At 47.7% G+C, this 22,852-nt stretch overlaps 1 protein-coding gene across 1 annotated transcript in view; it reads right to left on the bottom strand.

Annotated features, from left to right (window-relative positions):
* LOC135822502 (glutamate-rich protein 3-like) overlaps window positions 1-22,852 on the bottom strand; it is a 27,734-nt gene extending 4,882 nt beyond the window's left edge. Inside the window, exons 1-17 of the mRNA XM_065335283.1 lie at window positions 22,278-22,852; window positions 21,093-21,196; window positions 18,870-18,963; window positions 17,339-17,464; window positions 16,771-16,842; window positions 15,770-16,015; window positions 13,814-14,068; window positions 12,085-12,165; window positions 11,571-11,724; window positions 10,927-11,113; window positions 9,775-9,832; window positions 8,998-9,155; window positions 4,960-6,431; window positions 3,829-4,031; window positions 3,486-3,617; window positions 2,073-2,164; window positions 221-1,311 (exon numbers count right to left, since the gene is read on the bottom strand). Of these exons, the coding sequence (XP_065191355.1) occupies window positions 221-1,311; window positions 2,073-2,164; window positions 3,486-3,617; window positions 3,829-4,031; window positions 4,960-6,431; window positions 8,998-9,155; window positions 9,775-9,832; window positions 10,927-11,113; window positions 11,571-11,724; window positions 12,085-12,165; window positions 13,814-14,068; window positions 15,770-16,015; window positions 16,771-16,842; window positions 17,339-17,464; window positions 18,870-18,963; window positions 21,093-21,118 (4,447 nt within the window). The 5' untranslated portion in view covers window positions 21,119-21,196; window positions 22,278-22,852. The remainder of the gene's footprint in view (window positions 1-220; window positions 1,312-2,072; window positions 2,165-3,485; window positions 3,618-3,828; window positions 4,032-4,959; window positions 6,432-8,997; window positions 9,156-9,774; window positions 9,833-10,926; window positions 11,114-11,570; window positions 11,725-12,084; window positions 12,166-13,813; window positions 14,069-15,769; window positions 16,016-16,770; window positions 16,843-17,338; window positions 17,465-18,869; window positions 18,964-21,092; window positions 21,197-22,277) is intronic.

Raw genomic sequence — 22,852 nt, 5'->3', positions numbered from 1 at the left:
CACTCGTTACTACTGTATGAGTACAAAGTTTCGTTTGGAATTAACTTTCGCTATGTTCGTTAGGGGGCACGAAATAACTAAAGTTTTTTCCCAACGTTCGGGGTGGCAGACCGACCAAAAACGAAATTTATTGCATAAAGAACCTGCTGGTGGAGTGATCTAATGAAAGATTTCGTGAACGAAATTTGTACTTATACAGTATGTGCTTTTAGTGTCATACCTTCAGCTGCCGCTGACTCGGATGTGCCCTCTTCTGCTGCTGCTGCTTCTGCTGTTGGTGGTGGAGGTGGTGCTTGTGCTGGTGGTGATGTCGGTGGTGGAGGTGGTGCTTGTGCTGGTGGTGATGTCGGTGGTGGAGGTGGTGCTTGTGCTGAGGGGGATGTTCCAGTAGTGGAGTCCTCTGGTTCTACAACATCAGCTTGTTGTTGACTAGCGCTAGTCTCCTTGTCAGTCGCCACCTCGGCTATGCCATCCTCACCATGGCCAGTGCTATTGTCCTCCTTGCTTGGCGCGGGCTCTTGCTTATCCGTCTCAGACAACTGAATGCCAGCTGCATCTCCTGTGTCAACCGATGCAACTGGTTGGTTCTCTGGGGGCGCGTCCTGTGTCGCTTCTACTGCATTCATATCCACTACTGGCTCGTCCGTGCTTGCTAGCGGCTGAGCAGCTGGAGCAGTGGCTTCATTACCGGCCTGATCTTGCGATGCAGCCTCCGTCGATATGTCAGCCGGTTCAGTCTCCTGTGTAGGGGCCTCCTTGGCGCTTCCTTCACCGGGTATAGTATCATCATTGGCACTGGCAACGGCAGCGGCAGCATCCGGCTGATCCTCAGTGGCAACTGCACTCTCATCCTGCTGTGGATCACTCTTGGAACTCTCCACCGCAGTTTCATCGCCGTTATCATGACTGTCGCCGGTGTCATTTGGCTTGGTTGTATTGGCAGTGGTGTCACCGTTCGCAGGTGTGTCTTCCGCCGGCACAGAGGTCTTCTCATCTTTGGTGTCACTCTGCTCAGTGGTACTGGTGACTTTGCCAGTGTCTGCTGTGCTAACCACATCCTCAGATGCACCCTGGGTCACGTTTTCACTGACTTCGGCCGGTTTGGTTGTTCCCTCAGCATCTTGCCCAGTGGTCTCTGCCTTTTCAGGCATTTCCTCGGTAGCATTGTCACCACCGCTAGTTGTTTTCCTGTCCTCTGTTTCGTGTTCTGAAGCAGGGGATGCCTGCGGTGCACTGCTGCCTGATGACACTCCCAGTAGTACATCTACTAGCTTGTTCATGGCCTTGTCACCTATGGGATTTCCATGCAGCCTGCACATTCACCACACACACATATATATACACACACCGTGACACACACACACACACACACACACACACACACACACACACACACACACACACCGCCATATCAGTCTCAGAACTTAAAATTGGTAATTGATAATGGGTTTCTACACCATAGCTCAGTGGTTAGAGCATCGCTAGCTACAAGCGAGGGTCCCTGGTTCGAGTCCTGGTGGTGACAGTCAATTTTTTCTTCAGACCTTTCCCGATTGTGTCTTTCCCTCAAACTAGTGAAGGTTTCTCTAATAATAATCCTCAGGCTTATTATTTTCATAACACTGCATGCTCCCAAGCCAGTCATCACGTCACTGAAAAGACACAGAGCTTCTGAAGAAGAAAAGTTACTCAGTTCAGGCTACTGTAAGACATGTATATTTAACGAGGAAGTAAATCTAACGTTTAACGGATGACATCTCTTCGTTATAATAAGATCCATTTAGGCCGTATGGCTTCATATATGTTGTGTTTGGATACTGGCGGAATACTGCAGGATCGTTAAATCTTCTCGTTAACCTATGAATTTTGGACAATCGCTAATTTTGCGACTCGTTATAATAACATGTCTTACAGTATCTTGTAATACATGTACACAGGGTTGGGATATCCCGGGCCCGCGCGGGTCTCTCTATGTACACAGGGTTGGGATATCGCGGGTCTCTCGCGGGTCTCTCTATGTTCACGTCGGTATAGTATACGCATGCACAGCCAATGGCGGCACACTGACTCACAGCAGAGTTTTCAGGTTTGGCGCCGAGGCAATCACCTGACTGACGCAGTCCGCACCGCACTCGCCAATCTTGTTCAGGTTAAGATTCAGAGTCTGCATTGCAGCAGCAACAGGAACAGCACAGTACAGTACAGCACATTGACATGGCCGCTGAGGTGGCCTTGGGTGCAGCTTAGCACAGGCCTGCCTTTCGCTACAACATATAGTAAGAAAGCAAGGACTGTAAGAGCTTCTGAGCACCCTCCCCCCCCCCTGCCCTCTTGCCTTCTGCCATATGCTAAACTTCAAGCAAAGTTTCCTACAAACCCGGTTCAAAAAGAGAGTGTGCACACAGCATTGGCACAGGGTTCTATACTGGCTCCTGCTCCTTGGCCTGATTACAAGCAGTGAGTAGTACAATACCGGTATTGTACTACTCACTGATTTTACAACATATGCAATCATGAACATGCCGATCTGTCACATGCAACTATTAAAACGTGAAGTGCAGTACCATAGCATGCAATGAATCCTGTCACCGGCTTTAGCAACCCTGCACACCGTGGAAGACCGTGACACCTGTCTTCAGTCATAGGATACTCTAGTAGACAGGTTTGAATTAAGGAAGTAGTAAAATATATACTCCCCTGGGGTTGAATGTACCTACACATCCTATTGAGTTTGGCGTGGCACCAACAGTAGTAGTAGTAGTAGTAGAATTTATTATTTTGATAGGGAAGGCCCTACAGACGTTGCCGTCTACAGTAACTATAGTAACTACAGTAACAGTACAGTAAGGACGAAACAGTTCTGTCCGCAGATTGAGTAACTATAGTAACTTCTTTGGTAATGGTGTTCCCATGATAATGAGCTTCATTTACTTTTGTATTTTCAGCTCGTTTTCTTTGTATTTAACTCCTCATTGTTTTTTTACCAGGCGTGGGCCATCCCCTGACTTCATAGGTGCCAAACATTAAATTTTACGTTTTTTCATTTCTATTTTGAGAGTTTAATTTAAGTTCGCGTAACTATAGTAACTATATAGTAACAGGCAGGCACAGTGGGTTGGTCAAAGACCATGATTGAGATACGAGAGGTACCTGGTTCAAGTCCTGCCTGGGAGCGGTTTTTCCAGCCGTGCTGCTACCCACAGTCAACTGGGAACTTGTGGCCAGGCACAAGGGGTACATGGATGCAGCTAATGGGGTCGTTTTCGGCACTTGTGCCAGTGGTTGTGAGACTTATCCACTCACCCCCACCGTTAGGCGCTGCATCTGCCGCTAGGGTTTATCGGGTGTTAGCGGCCGTCGTGAGTTCCCTTCGGGAACGGACACGATAATTTACTTTTTCTAAAAACTTTTACTATAGTAACTACAGTAACTGCAGTAACTACAGTAACTATAGTAACTACAGGCTGCTGTCAGCGCTTGCTTACAGTTAATGACGGTGCGACGCTGGCGAGGCCTGGCATCACCTGTTGTAGGTGCTCATCACTCATAGCGGTGTTACGGAAGGTCACACTTTTCACATCCTTGCTGTGCTCCAGGGCTGTGCACACTTCCTTGGACTAATGTCGAGAACAAGAGAAACAAAGGAACAGTCTACTCGAGTCCTACACGCAGTGTCATGCACTACAATCTCTCTTGCCACACATCTCTCCACGGGGCAAGTTTCCAGAGGCAGACCCCAGACCATACAAGCAATCACAGTACCCTAAGCTCTGTTGTTGATGTTGCAGTCTCTACCCATGCTTTCGGCTTGTCTCCACCTCAGCTCACCTGTTCATCAGTGAACTGCACATTGAGTAGGTTTAGCACGTTGTCCTCGACTAGCGAGGCCGAGGGCAGTGTGGACTGCGAGCGGCTGGGACGTGCACCCACTGCCATGTCGTCAAGATGCACTGACTTCTCGCGATGCAGCGTGCGGCCGTGTGACCCGCTACCAACGCTGGTCGTGTCGAATAGGTCATCCTCGTCCTCATCTGCGCAAGGGAATACGCCAAATACAGGTAGTTTGCAAGAGAAACCTGCTCTTATGCAATGTGCCGGCTGATCTTCAAAAAATCCTACGAGATCCGCTAACTAATTACTTATGCAAGCGCGTAAGCACGGAGCAGGGGGGGGGGGGGGGGGGGGGGGGGATGTACTTTTCCTGACCTGACTTAATGCAGCTAAGTAAACAACGGGTATGCTATGCATGCAAAGTTCCAAAGTGGAGTGGACCATTCCGACCGCATTTACTACACGCATGCACACAGACACGCTGTGTGACCCGTTCGTGGTGCAGCCTGGTGCAGAAACTACAGGATACACGGACCCTTCCAGGCTGGCTAGCCAGCTCACTGTGCTACACCGTTTTGTCAGGAAATTTACTGGAAAAGAGCAGAACTGTTCTGCACGAGTGACTTTATTGAATAGAAGCTAGCAAAAGAAAGCATTGCAGGGGCCTAGGCTGTTAAGTGCAATGGAAGGTGAGACAGTGCGTACGATGACACGTTTGGCGCGACTTTCAACAGCATCAGGAAGGCTTAGTACCATGGCTAGCACCGACCTAGCTCAAGTGGATTAACAGTGCGTAGCATCCAAACCAAGCCAGACACGTTAGGTGGTTTCCAGTGCAACATTGCAGCTCAGTATGAATTGCAGGAAGGTGTGAACTCGAGTGGTTCGGGGCATGGTGTCTTTGGCAAAGCAGTGAATAGCTGGAGCTAGTATCAGCGTCACAATAGGTCACCAAGTGATATTTTGGCACATGGCACGGTGCAGCATATCATGTATGAGTTGACAGTTTGCAACCATCCCTGCTAAGTGGTACATTACATGGTTTACACACTGACCTCTGGCCAAACTTGAATAGTGCAGTAGTTGCAACACTGCACCCACTAAACACTGAGTCAAATCAAGACTTACCCTTGGTGCCAAAATTGTGAAGCTCACCGACTGCTGATTCGGACGCTTGCAAGTCCTCTCCTGCCGGTTTTGTCACCTCCTCACTAGCTGGTGCTGACTTTGCGGCCCCGTCCTCAGAAGAAACCTTGTCTGACGTGTCTGCTGCAGCTTGTTCAGTATCCACTTTGGTTTGGCTTTCCTCAACTGTGTTTGTTGTGCCTTCGATAGCTGGAGAACTGTTGTTTGGAGTGTCTTTGCTGGTGCTATCATCGCCATCATCCTTCGTTGGGTGTGTCTTACTGGCTGCGTCTTTGTCAGGCTTAGCATCGCTATCCCCATGTTCCTGATCAACAGAAGCCGCAGTATTGTTCTCATCTAGCGCGTGTTCACCAGTACCAGCCTGTTGTCCTGAGGCATTGTCAGCATCTTCAGGCGTTGCTTCAGCTTCAGTCCCAGCACCAGGACTGTGAGTGTGAAGACTGTCTGCAGGGCCAAGATCCTCTTCTGGAGCAGCAGAGGGCGGCGCTTTTTCGGTGGCAGAATCCTCGGCTTTTCTGGAGGTTTTCTCTACTGCCTCCTCTGCTTCCTGCTGGTGTTGTTTGCCAGGTTTGTCTACATCAGTACCCACCTCATTACTAGTATTGCTGGCTGCAGCATCTTCGTTTGCTTCTTGTCCATCATCAGCTGTAGCAGTATTCGTATCTTGGGTATCGCCAGCTGATGAGTGCGAACTAGCGCTATGCTGGCTTGTTCGTGATGCATTGCTGGCACGCCTGCTGTTACTCTCACTACTGCTGTGGCTGTGCTCCTTGGCTTGTGATGATGCATCACTTGCGTGGCGGGGAGAGGCACTCTGGCTCTCTGAGGCCGATTCTTTGTGTTGACTTTCCCGAGAAGCACGGCTTGTGCGTTGTCGTTGCTTGCCACTTGTATCACGACTGCCGGCAGATGCTGCGTCTGCGTCTGAATCTGTTTGTTTTTCCTTATCGCTTTCTGCATCACTGGGAGCGGGTGTGGCTTGCGGTGACGAGTCGGATGCTCCGGGGTCGCTTCCCTGAGCCGCACGAGAGCTGTTATGACGACCATCCTTGTCTGTGCTAGCGGACGGTGAAAGGCGCGGTGGTGTTGACTTTGGCGGCGTTTCTGACGCAGGAGTGGACCTTGGCGTCGGTGTCTTCTCCACTTTCTTCTCCGCGTCGGACACAAAGTCGGCACCGTCGCTGCTGGACTCCGAACCGGATGACAGGTCTGCGCTGGACGATGAGTGACCTGTGTTTCGGCTTGATCTGCTCTGTCTGGACGTGCTGGAGCCAGAACTAGACCCCTGCGACTTTTTGGATCTGGGTCGGGTCCACTTTTTGACCGGACTGGCCCTGGATGCGGACACGTCACTTTCGCGCGACTTTGTACGATCAGACTCCGATGCCGACTGTGCTCTACTGGGCCTTTGGCTAGAGTCGTAGTGCTCCTCAGCATTATGCTTGTGCTCATCCCTGGAGAATGTGCAAATCCATAATGTACACACACACACACATACACACATACACACGCAAACATACAAACAAACACGCACCCAACCCAGACATGCACGCACACGTGCACACAAGTCCGAGGGTTAGAAGCGCGAAGCTTATCCAAGCGCACTGTGAGAGACAGCATTCCTGATTACATGTACTTGTAGTACAGCCAAGTTTCATTGCACCGTGTGCTCTACTACCAAGAGTATAATTATAACCCCCCCCCCCAAAAAAAATGATGCCTGAAGTTTGCGTTCCTCTGCAAAGCGCGATGCTGCAGTGCAGACCGAAAAAATATGAAAAAATGCACTTCCTGAAGTTCCCACAAAATGGATTTATCTCGTTTTGAATTGGAGCCGCTCATACACTCTTGCTACTACCTTGAATCTAACCCGTCTTGTTCTTAATCTAACCCATCTTGTTCTTAATCTAACCCGTCTTGTTCTTAATGTATAATATCCAAACACTGGGAAAGCCGCCTCTTGTGTAACATGGTCAATACCGCAATCAGTCGTGCACCATGCACTGCCAGTTCCGCCGACACCATCCAATATTATACATATTATACACTCCGCTCCGCACTTGCAAGATTAGAGTACATTATATATGCCTGGTGCACCTGATCAATAAACCTGTCTCCTATCCCCTCCCCCCCCCCCCCCTCACACACAGACACCATGTACATACATAAATGCGCACACACGCACGCACATACACACCATAATTAAGTTGACGCCCATCGCCAGAGGCGATGATACCGATGCCACAGCAGAAGCCATAGCAGCTTGTGCCGGGATTGCACCATTCGACAGCTTGCAAGCCTGAGGAATTGACCACCACTATTCAGCCCGGTCTACACCACACAGCTATGAAGTGGCTTTTCTGGTCAGTGAATCACTACTTTTTGGTCTTTTTTCATTTTTTCCCGCACACACATCACACCACATACTCCGGCATGCACTGGCTGGGACACACACATGCACACGCAGACCCACACTCCCATTATGCGTTGATAATATTGTGACTTGTTATGATATCCCAACACTACGTGATTATCCAGGTTGGTATAGGTTGTCCGTGCCTGTTGCCAAAGACTAAGCCTGATTTGAGCAGAACAAGCGTCACGCGTACAATCGGAGCGTAGCACTGGACGGAAAGATGTTGACCGAAGGATGTGATCACAAACAGAACAGTCACGCTAGCAAATGCAGTTTCAGGTACCATGTAACACCTGTCATGCAATGGCGTCACTTTGAAAAGCATACAGCTTGCGGCTTCACAGCATTCAAATTATCAGTAGCCGAGGTTGATCGGATGGAAAATTCAGGTCACAACCACAAATCATAAAACAGGGGAATACTAGTAGTCTACCGAGACACAGGAGCTGTGACTGCAAGCTCCTCAGTCCCACGCATGACTATGAAACCAGGGAACTTCGGAGTCCAGTGAACCAATCGGGAGGCTGGAATTGCCCCATAGATCAAATAGACTTGAAACAGGACTTGCAGACCTGCACGTATGAAGCACGTACTAACTAAACTTGAACATGTTACATGAACTCGACAAAGCTGAAGAAAGAGACACTTGGAGCGGCGCTTGCAGCAGGGTTTCATAGCCTATCTGCTCAAGCAGCAAAGAGGCTCAGAGCCTCATTCAACCACTTCACTAGGATATAAATAACAGTGAACACGAGATCATATTAGGCTTTTGCTTTAAAACATTCGTCATTTTTTAACAAATGTGTAAAGTTTGCTTTTCTTCTGGCTGTTTCATTGCTCTGGATGGCTGTATCGAAACATAAGCGGTGGAAAGAAACAGCCAGTTTATCGTGGATCATCATTGCGGACGAGAAACTTTGGTACATTTAATTTCCTTCTCCCCGCTACCGCGTCGGCAAGCATGCGTGCCTTACAAATTTCACACTTGTGTGTAATATCGGTAAAATCAGCCCCTGAAGGGACGGGCGGGGCAGTCAATTGCTTCTGCGGGGCCTTTGGACAAGGCGAGGCCGTCGTTCCATCACTAGAGACAATATTAAGAGCAGTAGATAATGGATACACTCTGTGAGAATGAACAAACCCCACTGCTGACCCTGTGCTATACTACCTATCCAATTCCACAGTGTGATACAGCCACTAGGTACAAATTCAAATCCACAGCTTTCACAGTATACAATGTGGGTGACAAGCTAATTTTCATCTACTGGCAATCATTGAAGTGATACCTATCAACTTCAGAACATTGATGACTTGATATCCCAGTTTGTGATGCCACTTTACACATTTGTTAAAAATGACACACCAATTATTTGAACACTTAGAATACTATGAAAGTAGGACACGATTCAAGGCACTTTCCAACGTGGAATCATCTCCATTTTCGGATACAACTGGCATGAAGGATAGCATTTCTACTTGCCGTAATTGATTGGGAGGAGCTTCCATGGGGTTGCTGAAACACAACATTTTACAACCATTTAAAAAAAGCCAAAATCACCTCGTACCAGTTCACGACAAAGCTAGAGCTGAGGACGTTGACTTACTCGCTAGGTGACTGGCTGGCTGTGTTCCGGGATTCGTTGCTATCCTCCCTGGCCGTCGCTTCCGCGTCACTTGCATTCTCCTCAGAGTCATCAACAGTTACACTGCCACCGCCGCCGAGGGGTGGCAGATCAGATAGAGGCGTCAGGGCTCTGTTATCCTGTATCGGACAAAACACATCACATGCACGCACACCACACACACACGCGCATGGACACGCACACACACACACACACACACACACACACACACACACACACACACACACACACACACACACACACACACACACACACACACACACACACACACACACACACACACACACACACACACACACATACACACACGTACGCACGCACACACACATGGACACACACACATACCATGTACCACATACACACACATGGACACACATGGACACACATGCACACACACACAAACACACATACCATGTACCACATACACACACATGGACACACATGCATGCACACATGGACACACATGCACGCACACGCATACACACACCAAATGAAGTTCTACTCTCTGCATGCTGAAAACAGAGGCTGTGAACGTATGATTGCTGCTAAACGGTGAGGGGGAGACTGTCTTGGGACAGTCAAGTGGAAGAACGCGTCCCGGATCTTTTGCAAGGTAATGAATAATATGCCGGGCCATAGCTGAAGTGGACTACAGAGGGGCAAGCAAGCTGAGCTAGGAAAGTTGTGCATCAGCCTTGCTGGGGTTACCATGGCTATGTTGACAATGCAGCAGCTTACCGGTGATTTTGTCTTCATACGACTTTCTGGCACGACTGTGCCTCGTTCCAACTGACACCTACAACACACACACACACATGTGCGTACATGCGTTGTTATTATAAGCACATGCTATGTTGCTAAACACTTGCATAAAGTGCTCAATGCCACGGGGGCAGATCCAAAACACACGTTGAAGTTAGCAATGGAACTAGGCTGACTTAGGGTGCGTTTGTTTTGATCTACAGGTTTGGGTAGAAACTACTTCTTTCGGTAGATGCGTTCCTTTTTTTCTACCCAAAAGAGTAGATTCTACCGTTCTCTACCGGCTCTACCAGGTAAAAGCTGGTAAGAGGTCGGTAGAAGTTGGTAGAGGTACGGGATTTCCAGCAAGATCAAGGAGTTGTACACAACTTCATAGAGAATAAAGCATTTCATGTACATATCATGAAAAACTACTAAATCCGGTAGGACAGCATTCGTGCACTTACCTCTACCTTCTACCTCTATCGGTAGAACGACTCTACTCTACTCTAACTAACGCAGCCTAAATCTCGTGTTATAATTATAATAAGCTTACACACTGCGCTGTTGTGATTGAATGGACCTAGGCATGGTAGAAAGGGAGAGGGAGAGAGAGAGAGAGAGAGAGAGAGAGAGAGAGAGAGAGAGACGGAGAGAGAGAGGGAGAGAGAGGGAGAGAGAGGGAGAGAGAGAGAGGGAGAGAGAGAGAGAGAGAGAGAGAGAGAGAGAGAGAGAGAGAGAGAGAGAGAGAGAGAGAGAGAGAGAGAGAGAGAGAGAAGGGGGGGGGGAGTACAAGGAGGCTGAGAAGCAGGACAAGGAACAGGAAGAAGAGGAGAAGTCACACGTACAAGGAATATCGGGAGTAGGAGGAGGGCAGAGAGGTTGAGAAGGACAATCAGGATTAGAATGAGGAGTATGAGGAGGAGGAGGATGAGGAGTATGAGGAGGAGGAGGAGGATGAGGATGAGGAGGGGGAGGAGGAGGAGGAGGAGGAGGAGGAGGAAGAGGAGGCAGACTGGCAGCAGGAGCCGAGAGAAGAATGGACAAAGACAACAAGACACGACTAGAGCTAAAGAACTAAAATTTGATGGGAAACCAAACGAATGAAAGGAAACGGAAAAAGCCCTGCCATACAGCAGCGTGACTTACTTGAGACACGGTTCACCACCCTCGACGCTATGAACAACAAACAATCCTTTCCTGCCACCTAGTCGTGTGCCCGGTAGTAGATGATATTCACAACATGTGCTGGTCCTGCTCGCAATGATACTGTCCACGTAGATGACCATGGCAAACGGCATTTCCTTGTGACGCCGAGAAAGAACTTGTATCTTGTCTACAGCAATCAGGAACAACAAACAAGAAATGTGTGTGTTAACGAACGCCAATACTGTTTCAGAGCAAGACGCGATTTTTCTACAGCCCCGCTCTCCATTCAGTCGCCCCCCCCCCCCAATTCAGTCCCCACTCTCCCCATTCAGTCCCCCCCCCACTCCCCCTCCAATCCCCCCTCCACTCCCCATTCAGTCCCCCCGCTCCCCATTCAGCCCCCCTCCAATCCCCATTCAGTCCCCCCCCCCCACTCCCCATCCAGTCCCCCCTCTCCCCATTCAGTCCCCCTCTCCCCATTCAGTCCCCCTCTCCCCATTCAGTCCCCCCCCCCCCCCCTCCCGAGTTTTCCAGTAACAATACTCAACGAGGAGTTCAAGATGAGTTACTGAATGTTACCGAGCATAGACAACCACATTAAGATTCCTTGCTAAATGCTAAATAGGGTTTGTTGGGACACCTACCCCGCGGACGGATCTTGCCGAAAAACAATCGCCTTGTGTTTCCGCCATTCGGCTGCTGGATGATTTCCAGTGTGGCTTCTGCAAAGGCGATCGGTCCCTCGAGCTTCAGTGGGCGTCCACGGAATCGAAGAGTAAGCTTCACATTCGACTCCACCTTCAAAGTAGACGTCACAGAGGGTAGACAGTGCCTGCTGACATTGTGCCGAATAGGAATCGAGGCTTGCAGAGAAATGACTGTCACGATATTGCGGTGTGATTGTGTATGGAATTTGTGCCTGCATTTATTGAGGCTGTGAGCACTGACGGAGGTGATCAACTCGGTTGGCTAGTTGAACTGCTAACAATTGCCGGGTCAGTTTGAATTGAAGCATGCAATAAAAAAAAGAAGACATTAGGGTCTGTTGGGAATGCCCCGGTCAAATAATAAAATACCCTACAATACAATGTAATGAAGCATTCTGCCTGCTCCTGTCCCACTATACCATGTATAGGTTACTGTACAGGCCTGGCTTACGTCTGTCCGCCGTAACTTCAACACCTTGCTCATCCTGTCGGGACCTGGTGTGGCCGGTTTTGACAAACGGTCCGTAGCAGCCTGAGCAGAAAACATACGTATGGTGACACCGGCATGGCAGCAAAGCAATCGTCGCAAGTGTGTGTGTGTGTATGTATAGTGTACACGCACGTGTATGTGTGTTTCCATGAGCTCACAGTACCAATCACTGACATATTCATTGCTCGTCATCTTCTAGCTCTAGTTTAGCAGGATTGTTATCGCAATGCCTCGATCACATTAGATTGGCAGGTGTGACGTTCCACCCTCGAACTTCGAAGTACATGCAATGCAGCTCATAAGAACTCCAAGCTCCTATACAAGCTCACAGGAACCCCCATGCTCCGGTACAACTCAGGTGTGCGTCCAAACATGCTGTTTTCACCATCCTTGCTGACTGTAACTTGCTACATGTGTAAGATAAAATGCAAAACCACAGTTGTGCTCGATGAAATCCGACTAAAAGTGCATACTTGTCGCCCTCTACTTGCACGGCCCTTGACACCCTGGAAGTAGTACGAACACGGCTGGACGTACACATGTAGATGTAGCACATCATAGCATCACAAATTGCTTGTACAGTGAAACCTGGTTTAAGCGACCACCCCACGGTGCAGCCAAAAGCGGTCGTTAAAGCCAGGTGGTCTTTAGAACCAGGTCCCACAGTGTGTGTGTAGAACTGTGGGTGCATGGAAATACGGTCGTTAAGAGCAGGTGGTCGCTAAACCCAGAGGTTGCTTACACCAGCTTTTACTGTATTATATGACTGCTTCTTTGCAAACTTGCACACCATAGCATACCATTGCACATCATTGCATACCATTGCACACCATTGCACACCATTGCATACCATTGCACATCATTGCATACCATTGCACACCATTGCACACCATTGCATACCATTGCATACCATTGCATACCATTGCACACCATTGCATACCATTGCATACCATTGCATACCATTGCATACCATTGCATACCATTGCACACCATTGCATACCGTTGCACATCATTGCACACCATTGCACACCATTGCACACCATTGCACACCATTGCATACCATTGCATACCATTGCACACCATTGCATACCATTGCATACCATTGCATACCATTGCATACCATTGCATACCATTGCACACCATTGCATACCATTGCATACCATTGCATACCATTGCACACCATAGCATACCATTGCACACCATTGCATACCATTGCACACCATAGCATACCATTGCACACCATTGCATACCATTGCACACCATAGCACACCATTGCATACCATTGCATACCATTGCATACCATTGCACACCATAGCACACCATTGCATACCATTGCATACCATTGCATACCATTGCACACCATAGCATACCATTGCACACCATTGCATACCATTGCACACCATAGCATACCATTGCACACCATTGCACACCATTGCATACCATTGCACACCATAGCATACCATTGCACACCATTGCATACCTGATGAGGGCAATTTTGCCGAAGCGTTGTAATAATTGATTGACAAACGAGTTCGAGTTTGCAGAGTGAATGGGAAGAGAGCGGGTCTGCTCTGAAACCTTTTTTTCCTATGAATGAAGCTGCAGGAAGCCTCACCACTGCTACTAAACATGTGCAATGTTAGAATGATATGTCAATACTAGAGCGGCGGCGTGTGTTCTCAGTTCTCACCTTGGCAGATTGAGCACGGCGTTTAATCTGCGCTGCTCTGGAGTTGCTTCTGCCGGTGTACGCACAGCCCGGTGGTGGAGGTGGCGGCGGAACTTTAGTACTCAGTAGCCACCTGGCTACGGACGGTTCAACAGGATCCGGGAAGAATGTCTCCGGTGGGTAGGCATTGCGATATGGCGAGTCGGCGCCCTCCACGGCAATGCGTGCCCTGCCCTCGTTCAAGCGCGTTATCTTTTGATTAGATGCCATCTCATGCTGTGTGCAAACACATTGACATATGCGTGCGCGCGTGTGCACACACACACAAACGCACGCCAAAACACAGTGTCACACACACCCTCACTTCAACCGACCGACCGACAGACAGACAGACAGACAGAAGCCTTGTGCTCACCATGCAATTTTCGGCAAGGTCTTCCATCAGAGGTTTCCTTGACACCCCTGAAATTGTCTGTATTTTGGTTGTTTCGAGCTGATACTCATGGCGTATATAATGAGGAAAAGGGGTCGTCGTAAAAGTTTTTTGTCATCCCTGAAATGAACATCGTTCATGGAGGGGGGGGGGGGGAAGCCAAAATCGCAAGTCGACCGACACTGTACATACAGTCAACTCCTATAGTAGTACAGTGTCCTATAGTAGTACAGTGTCCTATAGTAGTACAGTGTCCTATAGTAGTACAGTGTCCTATAGTAGTACAGTGTCCTATAGTAGTACAGTGTCCTATAGTAGTACAGTGTCCTATAGTAGTACAGTCTCCTATAGTAGTACAGTGTCCTATAGTAGTACAGTGTCCTATAGTAGTACAGTGTCCTATAGTAGTACAGTGTCCTATAGTAGTGCAGTGTCCTATAGTAGTGCAGTCTCCTATAGTAGTACAGTCTCCTATAGTAGTACAGTGTCCTATAGTAGTACAGTCTCCTATAGTAGTACAGTGTCCTATAGTAGTACAGTCTCCTATAGTAGTACAGTGTCCTATAGTAGTACAGTCTCCTATAGTAGTACAGTGTCCTATAGTAGTACATTCTCCTATAGTAGTACAGTGTCCTATAGTAGTACAGTGTCCTATAGTAGTACAGTGTCCTATAGTAGTACAGTCTCCTATAGTAGTACAGTTGAACATCGATTATCCGCACATCGACTATCCGACCATTCGATTATCCGTAACAGTTTTTTTTGGGCGCACGTGCCGTAGAGTACGCACTGTGCATGTAGTGAGCCATTCAAAAAATACGAAAATTTTGAAAAGTAGCACTCTATTCTATTTACAATGTACATGTACATGTATTTACAGTGTGTTTTCTTATCCGGAACATTTGCCTTATCTGAACACCGCCTGACAGTTGTCTGCCCAGAGGTGGTCGGATAATCGATGTTCAACTGTACAGTCAACTCCTATAGTAGTACAGTGTCCTATAGTAGTACAGTGTCCTATAGTAGTACAGTGTCCTATAGTAGTACAGTGTCCTATAGTAGTACAGTGTCCTATAGTAGTACAGTGTCCTATAGTAGTACAGTGTCCTATAGTAGTACAGTATCCTATAGTAGTACAGTCAACTTTGCTTTTAACGACACTCGGTGGGGCATCAAAAAGGTGTCCTTATTCGCGAAGTGTCGTTATACCCGAAGTCTCATTATATGATTGTATTACAGTGGGATGGGACTTTGCTCTGGGCACGGAAATTCTGTCGTTATTCGCGAATTGTCGTTGTATCCGCAGTCGTTATTAGCCAAGTTGACTGTATATGTGATTTGCGTCATCCAGCACAGCAAGCTGCGTACATTTAGGAGGCGGAGAGGTCCGAGTGCGAAATGAACGATGTTTGTTTCCGGGACGGCAACAAGTGACGACCCCTAAGTTCACTGTGTTATGCAGAGTGTGTACACATGCACACACACTAATACACACACACACACAAACACATGCACACATGCTCTTGAAGCCAAGCTGAACTCACCAATTGGTGGACGTCCGCACGCTGCACATCCAGCACATGCCCGGATTTTTCAGCCCGTGCGTTTCCTTCACTTTGCGGCGCTGGGAAGCGCCTGCGGAGCCTAGCACCACCCCCACCGCTGCCATCCAGTGATACGGCGCTGCCCATGGAGCTGTCCATGGACGATGTTTCCTGTGTGGCCCGGGCACTCTGTGTGCGGTAGTGTGGGCCTACGGCTGGGTTGCGTGACATCGCACCACCACCAGTCTGCAGTAGGCAGTGAAAGACAAGGGAAAACTTAAGTATGAGTGTCGTAAATAGAACATACCGTATTTCCCGGAGTATAAGTCGCACCTTTTCACACTAAACTTCAAGGGTAAAGAAGGGGATGCGACTTACAATCGAGAGTGACATCCTACTTATATGCATGTATTGAAACAATGTGGTTCAAACCTCAAAGTGGGGGTGCGACTTATAACCGAGTGCGCCTTACAATCGGGGAAATACGGTAATTGTCTTCTGGCACCAGTTACAAGTACAATCAGTACATATGGACGGTGCGAACTCTTTCCCAGTCACACATCCTCGGTTGGATACAGGGATCAGCACCTCTAACTTTACGTTTAAAAAGCATTGCCCGAGGACAAAGGCAGTGCTGGACGACATCTGCCTCACGGTTGGTGCAGTCCGTGCGCTGACACTGTAGTCGGTACTGTCCTCTTGCTGCCCGGGCAATGATGCCTTGATCGTATCGCACGTGACTGCAATGCTGTCATGCTGTTTTAGTTTTCTATTTTATTTTAGTTCGTTGCCTCAACAGTACAATGTACAACTTTAAAGAGGGTCGAACGGAAAATGTCATGCACTGCATGCACTGCATATACACACTCACATGCGCAGTGGCACTGCAGTGCATATACACACTCACATGCGGGCATTGCACTGCAGTGCATTCTACTACATGGACATGCGGGCATTGCACTGCACTGCATTCTACTACATGGACATGTGGATGGTCTTACCCGAACTCTTCGGACCAGCTCCAGCTTCGATATTTCCTCCATCCGCTTCCGGAGTTCATACTTGCGTTTTCTCTGATAATAGCAGATCAGCATGCGTGTAAAGGGCAGACAGACAGACAGACGGACAGACAGACAGACACCCATGCACACATCCACACAACAACACATGTACATACACATGCATGCACAGACACCCAGATATGCACACAAACACACACCCGCAAAGATTAAGATACACACAAACACACACACGCACAGAGTGACAAATACAAACACAAAACCGCACACCAACCTCTAACCCGCGCGCAGGCACAGCCGATTTAACATGCCATCATCTCCTCACATACGTAACAGAGGCTAGTAAAGAAACTTCTTATGTTCTGAACGGCACATCGAGGATTGACATTCCCAATTTCCAGGCAACGGCGCATTTCATTGATGTATTGGTTATTTCATTGATGTATTGGTTATTTCAATTAGTTGCCTCAACATGTTGAATCCGAGGCTTACCTCCATTTGATGCGCTGGTTATTTCAATTAGTTGCCTCGGCAACAGTCCAATGCTTACCTCCATTTCCTTGGTCTGCTCCACAACGCTCTTGGCCAGCAGGGTCTTGGCGGATTTCTCCTGTTCTAGCCGTGCAATGTGAAGACGATAGGCTTCGGTACCCTGAATAGACCCGTCATCACGGACCTGCAGTTATTCAGTGAGAAAAAGAGCTATAGTTATTCAGTCTGAAAATACATGGGACTTGAGTTTGCCTTTTAAAAGCTTCCACAGTAGTTTTGGAAAAGCGAACAGCTAGGGTGAATAAACCATCATAGCGAACAACTAGGGTGAATAAACCATCATAGCGAACAGCTAGGGTGAATAAACCATCATAGCGAACAGCTAGGGTGAATAAACCATCATAGCGAACAACTAGGGTGAATAAACCATCATAGCTAACAACTAGGGTGAATAAACCATCATAGCTAACAACTAGGGTGAATAAACCATCATAGCGAACAACTAGGGTGAATAAACCATCATAGCTAACAACTAGGGTGAATAAACCATCATAGCTAACAACTAGGGTGAATAAACCATCATAGCGAACAACTAGGGTGAATAAACCATCATAGCGAACAACTAGGGTGAATAAACCATCATAGCTAACAACTAGGGTGAATAAACCATCATAGCTAACAACTAGGGTGAATAAACCATCATAGCGAACAACTAGGGTGAATAAACCATCATAGCTAACAACTAGGGTGAATAAACCATCATAGCTAACAACTAGGGTGAATAAACCATCATAGCGAACAACTAGGGTGAATAAACCATCATAGCTAACAACTAGGGTGAATAAACCATCATAGCTAACAACTAGGGTGAATAAACCATCATAGCGAACAACTAGGGTGAATAAACCATCATAGCGAACAACTAGGGTGAATAAACCATCATAGCTAACAACTAGGGTGAATAAACCATCATAGCTAACAACTAGGGTGAATAAACCATCATAGCGAACAACTAGGGTGAATAAACCATCATAGCGAACAGCTAGGGTGAATAAACCATCATAGCGAACAACTAGGGTGAATAAACCATCATAGCTAACAACTAGGGTGAATAAACCATCATAGCTAACAACTAGGGTGAATAAACCATCATAGCGAACAACTAGGGTGAATAAACCATCATAGCGAACAACTAGGGTGAATAAACCATCATAGCTAACAACTAGGGTGAATAAACCATCATAGCTAACAACTAGGGTGAATAAACCATCATAGCAGCAGAGGCTGTCCCTTTACAATAAACCATCATAGCTAACAACTTGGGTGAATAAACCATCATAGCTAACAACTAGGGTGAATAAACCATCATAGCGAACAACTAGGGTGAATAAACCATCATAGCGAACAACTAGGGTGAATAAACCATCATAGCTAACAACTAGGGTGAATAAACCATCATAGCTAACAACTAGGGTGAATAAACCATCATAGCAGCAGAGGCTGTCCCTTTACAATTTTGTCATCAGCAAAGACAGTTTCATGCAGTAAGAGTTGTACGATGGAATACCCCGCTGCCAGTACCAACTTACCAGACCCGACCTGAGTAAATGACGTTGGATAGGCTTGCTGACGAAGTAGTGATTCAAGTTAGGATCTTGTAGACTGTTGTACTGGGCAAGAGGCCTGGAGTGGAGAGTGGGGAGGGGAGTGAGTGAGAGTGAGAAAGAGAGAATGCATCAGAGAGGGAGTATGTGTGTGTGAAAGAGAGAGTGAGAGAGAGAGAGACGGTGAGAGAGAGAGAGAGAGAGAGAGTGTGTGTGTGTGACAATTATGGTTGCACACGTCTTTCTTCTCTTTCTCATTCTCCTAGCTCTTCTTTCATTCTCCTGGGTGGTTACCAACAGCCAGTGTGTGCCAGAGTATGTGGTGTGGTGTGTCGAAAAAGAAAAAAATGAAAAAATGGAAAAAAGAAAAATGAAAAATAGGGATTCACTGGCCAGAAAAAGCCACTTCAATCAGCTGTGTGGTGGATACCAGGCTAACACTTGGTGGCGGTCAATTCATCAGCCTTGCAAGCTGTTGAATGGTGTAATCCCAGCACAAGTTGCTATGTCTAACATAGCTGTTCGCTATCATCGCTTCCGCGATGGGCACTGAGGTCTGAGGTGTGTGTGTGTGTGCACCTTGTCCTCGCCCACTTACTGAGGTGTGGTGAGCCCATAAGTGGGATCATTTTCAAGTCCACCCAGAGTTTTGGAGATTTCAGGGGGTGTCGGCCGTTGGGCGGTTCAATAGCCAATTGAGTCATCTTTCTAATATTCCTTTTGAGTCTCTTTCCCCTCTCCCGGGGAGACCCACGTGACCAGTTTTGGCAGTGAGCAACAAGTACAAGTACAAGTGTGTGTGTGTGTGTGTGTGTGTGTGTGTGTGTGTGTGTGTGAGTGTGTGTGTGTGTGTGTTCCATATGGTGCAGTGGTATGTGCAGCGATTTCCTATCGAGAGGTTGAATTAGCTCTATTCGTAACGGCAGTGGCCCGACAACACACCTTGCAATGCACAGTGCACAGTGCACAGGACACGGTGCTGTACATGGTATGACCAAGAGTCCATAACCCCCCAGAGTGTGCAACTCGTGATCCTTCTCAGCACAAATCAGTGCCGCAACGAAATCCAAACTTCATACGTCATGTAGTGAGTAGCTATGACGAAATGGGAAGTTTGGCCCGGACCTACTTCGCCCGTTTGCCCAATTTGGGGTCTTTCTTTACGAATCCACGGTCAGGTATTGTACGTAACACGCCTGGAAAGGCTCAAGTACACAAAGAATTATTTTAGAGTTGTCGAACAGTTTTCTCTTTTGAGTGTCTCTCCGATAAGAGAAGAACAATGGCCACTGTTGAACCTAAAGCAAAGCGCTCCCCATTGTCGCCGGAGTGCAGTGTCTCTGTGGACGATATTCGTCAGTTTTTGTTCGATCTGGGCTCCTCATTTTCTTCTCTCGATTGTCGAGTGTTGGAAATTGTTAATTCTTCCAGCACCTGGATAGAGATTTATTGCTCGAAGTCTGTGCTTCTCACATGCAATGGAACACCCGTCAATTTGAACCGTCTGGTTGTGAACCCAGCAGGAACATTCACTGCAGGTTGAAGCACATCTACTTCGAAATCGATCGGGTCTTCATGCCGTGTGCCAAGAGCTATTTCCATCAAATCTTGTAAATCTATATCCATGCCTATTCTTGCTATCCCGGAGTCACGAACTCTCCCAATACAAGCTTTTCAGACAACGAGCAGAGAAACTCTCTTCAAATAAAAAAATTCTGTGACTGTGAAATCAAAGCCGTTCTGCTGACGTGACACTGCATAGCCCGTGCGCGTGCAGCAAACGTTTTACGTGACACTTCCGTGGCTTGCTTCAAAGCAACCTTCAACTATTACAGTGGTCCCTCTATAATCCGGCACCATTTGTGCCACGAAAATCTGCTGGATTAGGGAGGGTGCTGGATTAACAAATCTGATTTACTGCTGCAATGTGCATGAAGAGGACATTTTGGCTACTGAAAATTCAAATTGTGCTGGTTTATCGAGGGTGCTGGATTATAAAGTGCCGGATTAGAGAGGGACGACTGTACTTGGAACCCCCGCCGGATGTACCAGATATGCACATGGGGATATGGCCCCATCCGCCCATGCTTGCCCGGGGACCGGATGACGCAATGTTTGGATTTCGTTGCGCCAGACCCCAACCTGGAGTTGCACACTCTGGGGGGTTATGGACTCTTGGTATGACACAACACAATCATAGTCACATACCCTTCATCACTGTATGATGTAGCCATTGTGAGCACGACAAGAGAAGACGAGTCCGGCTGTCCCTTCGCCCGTGGTAATCAACTTTGATTTATCTGAGATATCCCCTGAAACAGTCACATAGTCACACAGACAGACCGTCAGACAGACAGATGCATGCACACACACACAAACAGACGACAGACAGACAGACAGACAGACAGACACACACACACACACAAACAGACGGACAGACAGATAGACAGACAGACACACACACAGGCAGACAAACGGCCAGACAAACAGACAGGCACACACACACACACACACACACACACACACACACACACACACACACACACACACACACCCCTCACATGCACATAGTAAAAGCAAAAAAGACATTCTAGTCAATCTCCGGGTGTTTTGTATATTCACGTTGTACCAATAGCAGTGTCGAATGATCATGTTTAAGTCCGAACAGTAACGGTCCGTCATCACACTACGTTCCCCAACTCCCGTTTGCGTCTACATCTAGCTACGGTGAAACATCCAAAACGGGTGGTCATGTCATCACACAGTCAGAGTTCGTGCCGGCCCCGCCCCGTACACTTGGTCACATATTTGGAGAAATTTGAAAATTTAAGCACACGTACTAGGTCACTTGGGAAAAGACTGGGAGAGATGTGCACGTTCACCCGTTTTAGTTGCATACCCCCTCTCCCTACCACGTCTACGTTTCCCGTTTCCGCTGCTCCCGTTTTCACCCCGTACGTGGATCATCATGGCAGCCGACCAACAACTCTGCATACGTGTGCAATGAGTATGTACCTCTGCGGGTTGTTTACCACTGTAGTATTCGTGATCAGTCTAACAGGTCACACCAACATGCAGAACTCTTGTTTTGTCTGGTGCAGCATGCAGCGTGCGAGCTGGATGTGTCTCTCAGACTCTCTGACTGGAACTGCTCAGCAGGCAACAGGGTCTAGCCATTTTGATTTTATCATCTGAGCATGTGCAACACGTAGTTGGTCGCTATTTGGGTGTTTTACCCCCACACACTGACTGTACTGGGTCGCAAGCACCCTATACAGTATACTGGATAGCCTAGCTCGCAGTAACTGTTCCAGCAGCACCACACACGCGCTCATGGACAAGGAAGGTTAACCAGGCCAGGGGGACTGATTCGCTACTCCGAATATCACTAACCTCATCAACGATGCTGAGGACTTCAGTCGCTGCGCCAGTGTGTGGCTGTGTGTATCCGCTGAGCACGCTCCCGACCGATAGTGTTACATTCGGCCCGGAGAATGGGCCGGGACTCGGCGTGGCCGCAAAGATACCAAACGACTGACTGATGCAATGAGGCTACTAGTAGTAGTAGTAGTTGCTCGACTCCCTTCTTTCTTCGTAGAGGTACGTACTCCTGACAGCGTGTGAATCTAGAGCCTGATAGTGATGCGCTACTGCAATAACTTACTTCTCAACAGCAGTAACTCCAGCTTGTAGTGTGTACCAAGTCTTGTTTAGCTTGGCTTGCACAACGCACATAGCCCGACAGCGCGAAAGGGCAATAAAATAAAACAGCCTTCTAATAAATAAGTAACACCAGTGCAGTGAAAAGTCAAGTGCCAAAATAATAATATTATTATTGTCCGCTCAGGTGTCGATACTCTATCGGATAGCCTAGCCTGCTACCTGCTGCCGATACCTGTAATGCTAGAGAGTAACGAATTCGACCAAGCCCGAGGCTGCCGACAAAACTGTGTCTAAACTGACATGAA

The sequence above is a fragment of the Sycon ciliatum genome, chromosome 8, assembly GCF_964019385.1.
Source record: "Sycon ciliatum chromosome 8, ocSycCili1.1, whole genome shotgun sequence".
In the NCBI taxonomy this organism is placed as follows: Eukaryota; Metazoa; Porifera; class Calcarea; order Leucosolenida; family Sycettidae; genus Sycon; species Sycon ciliatum.
Note: the sequence above shows the minus strand (reverse complement) of the source record. Positions and strands in the feature narration are given on the sequence as shown.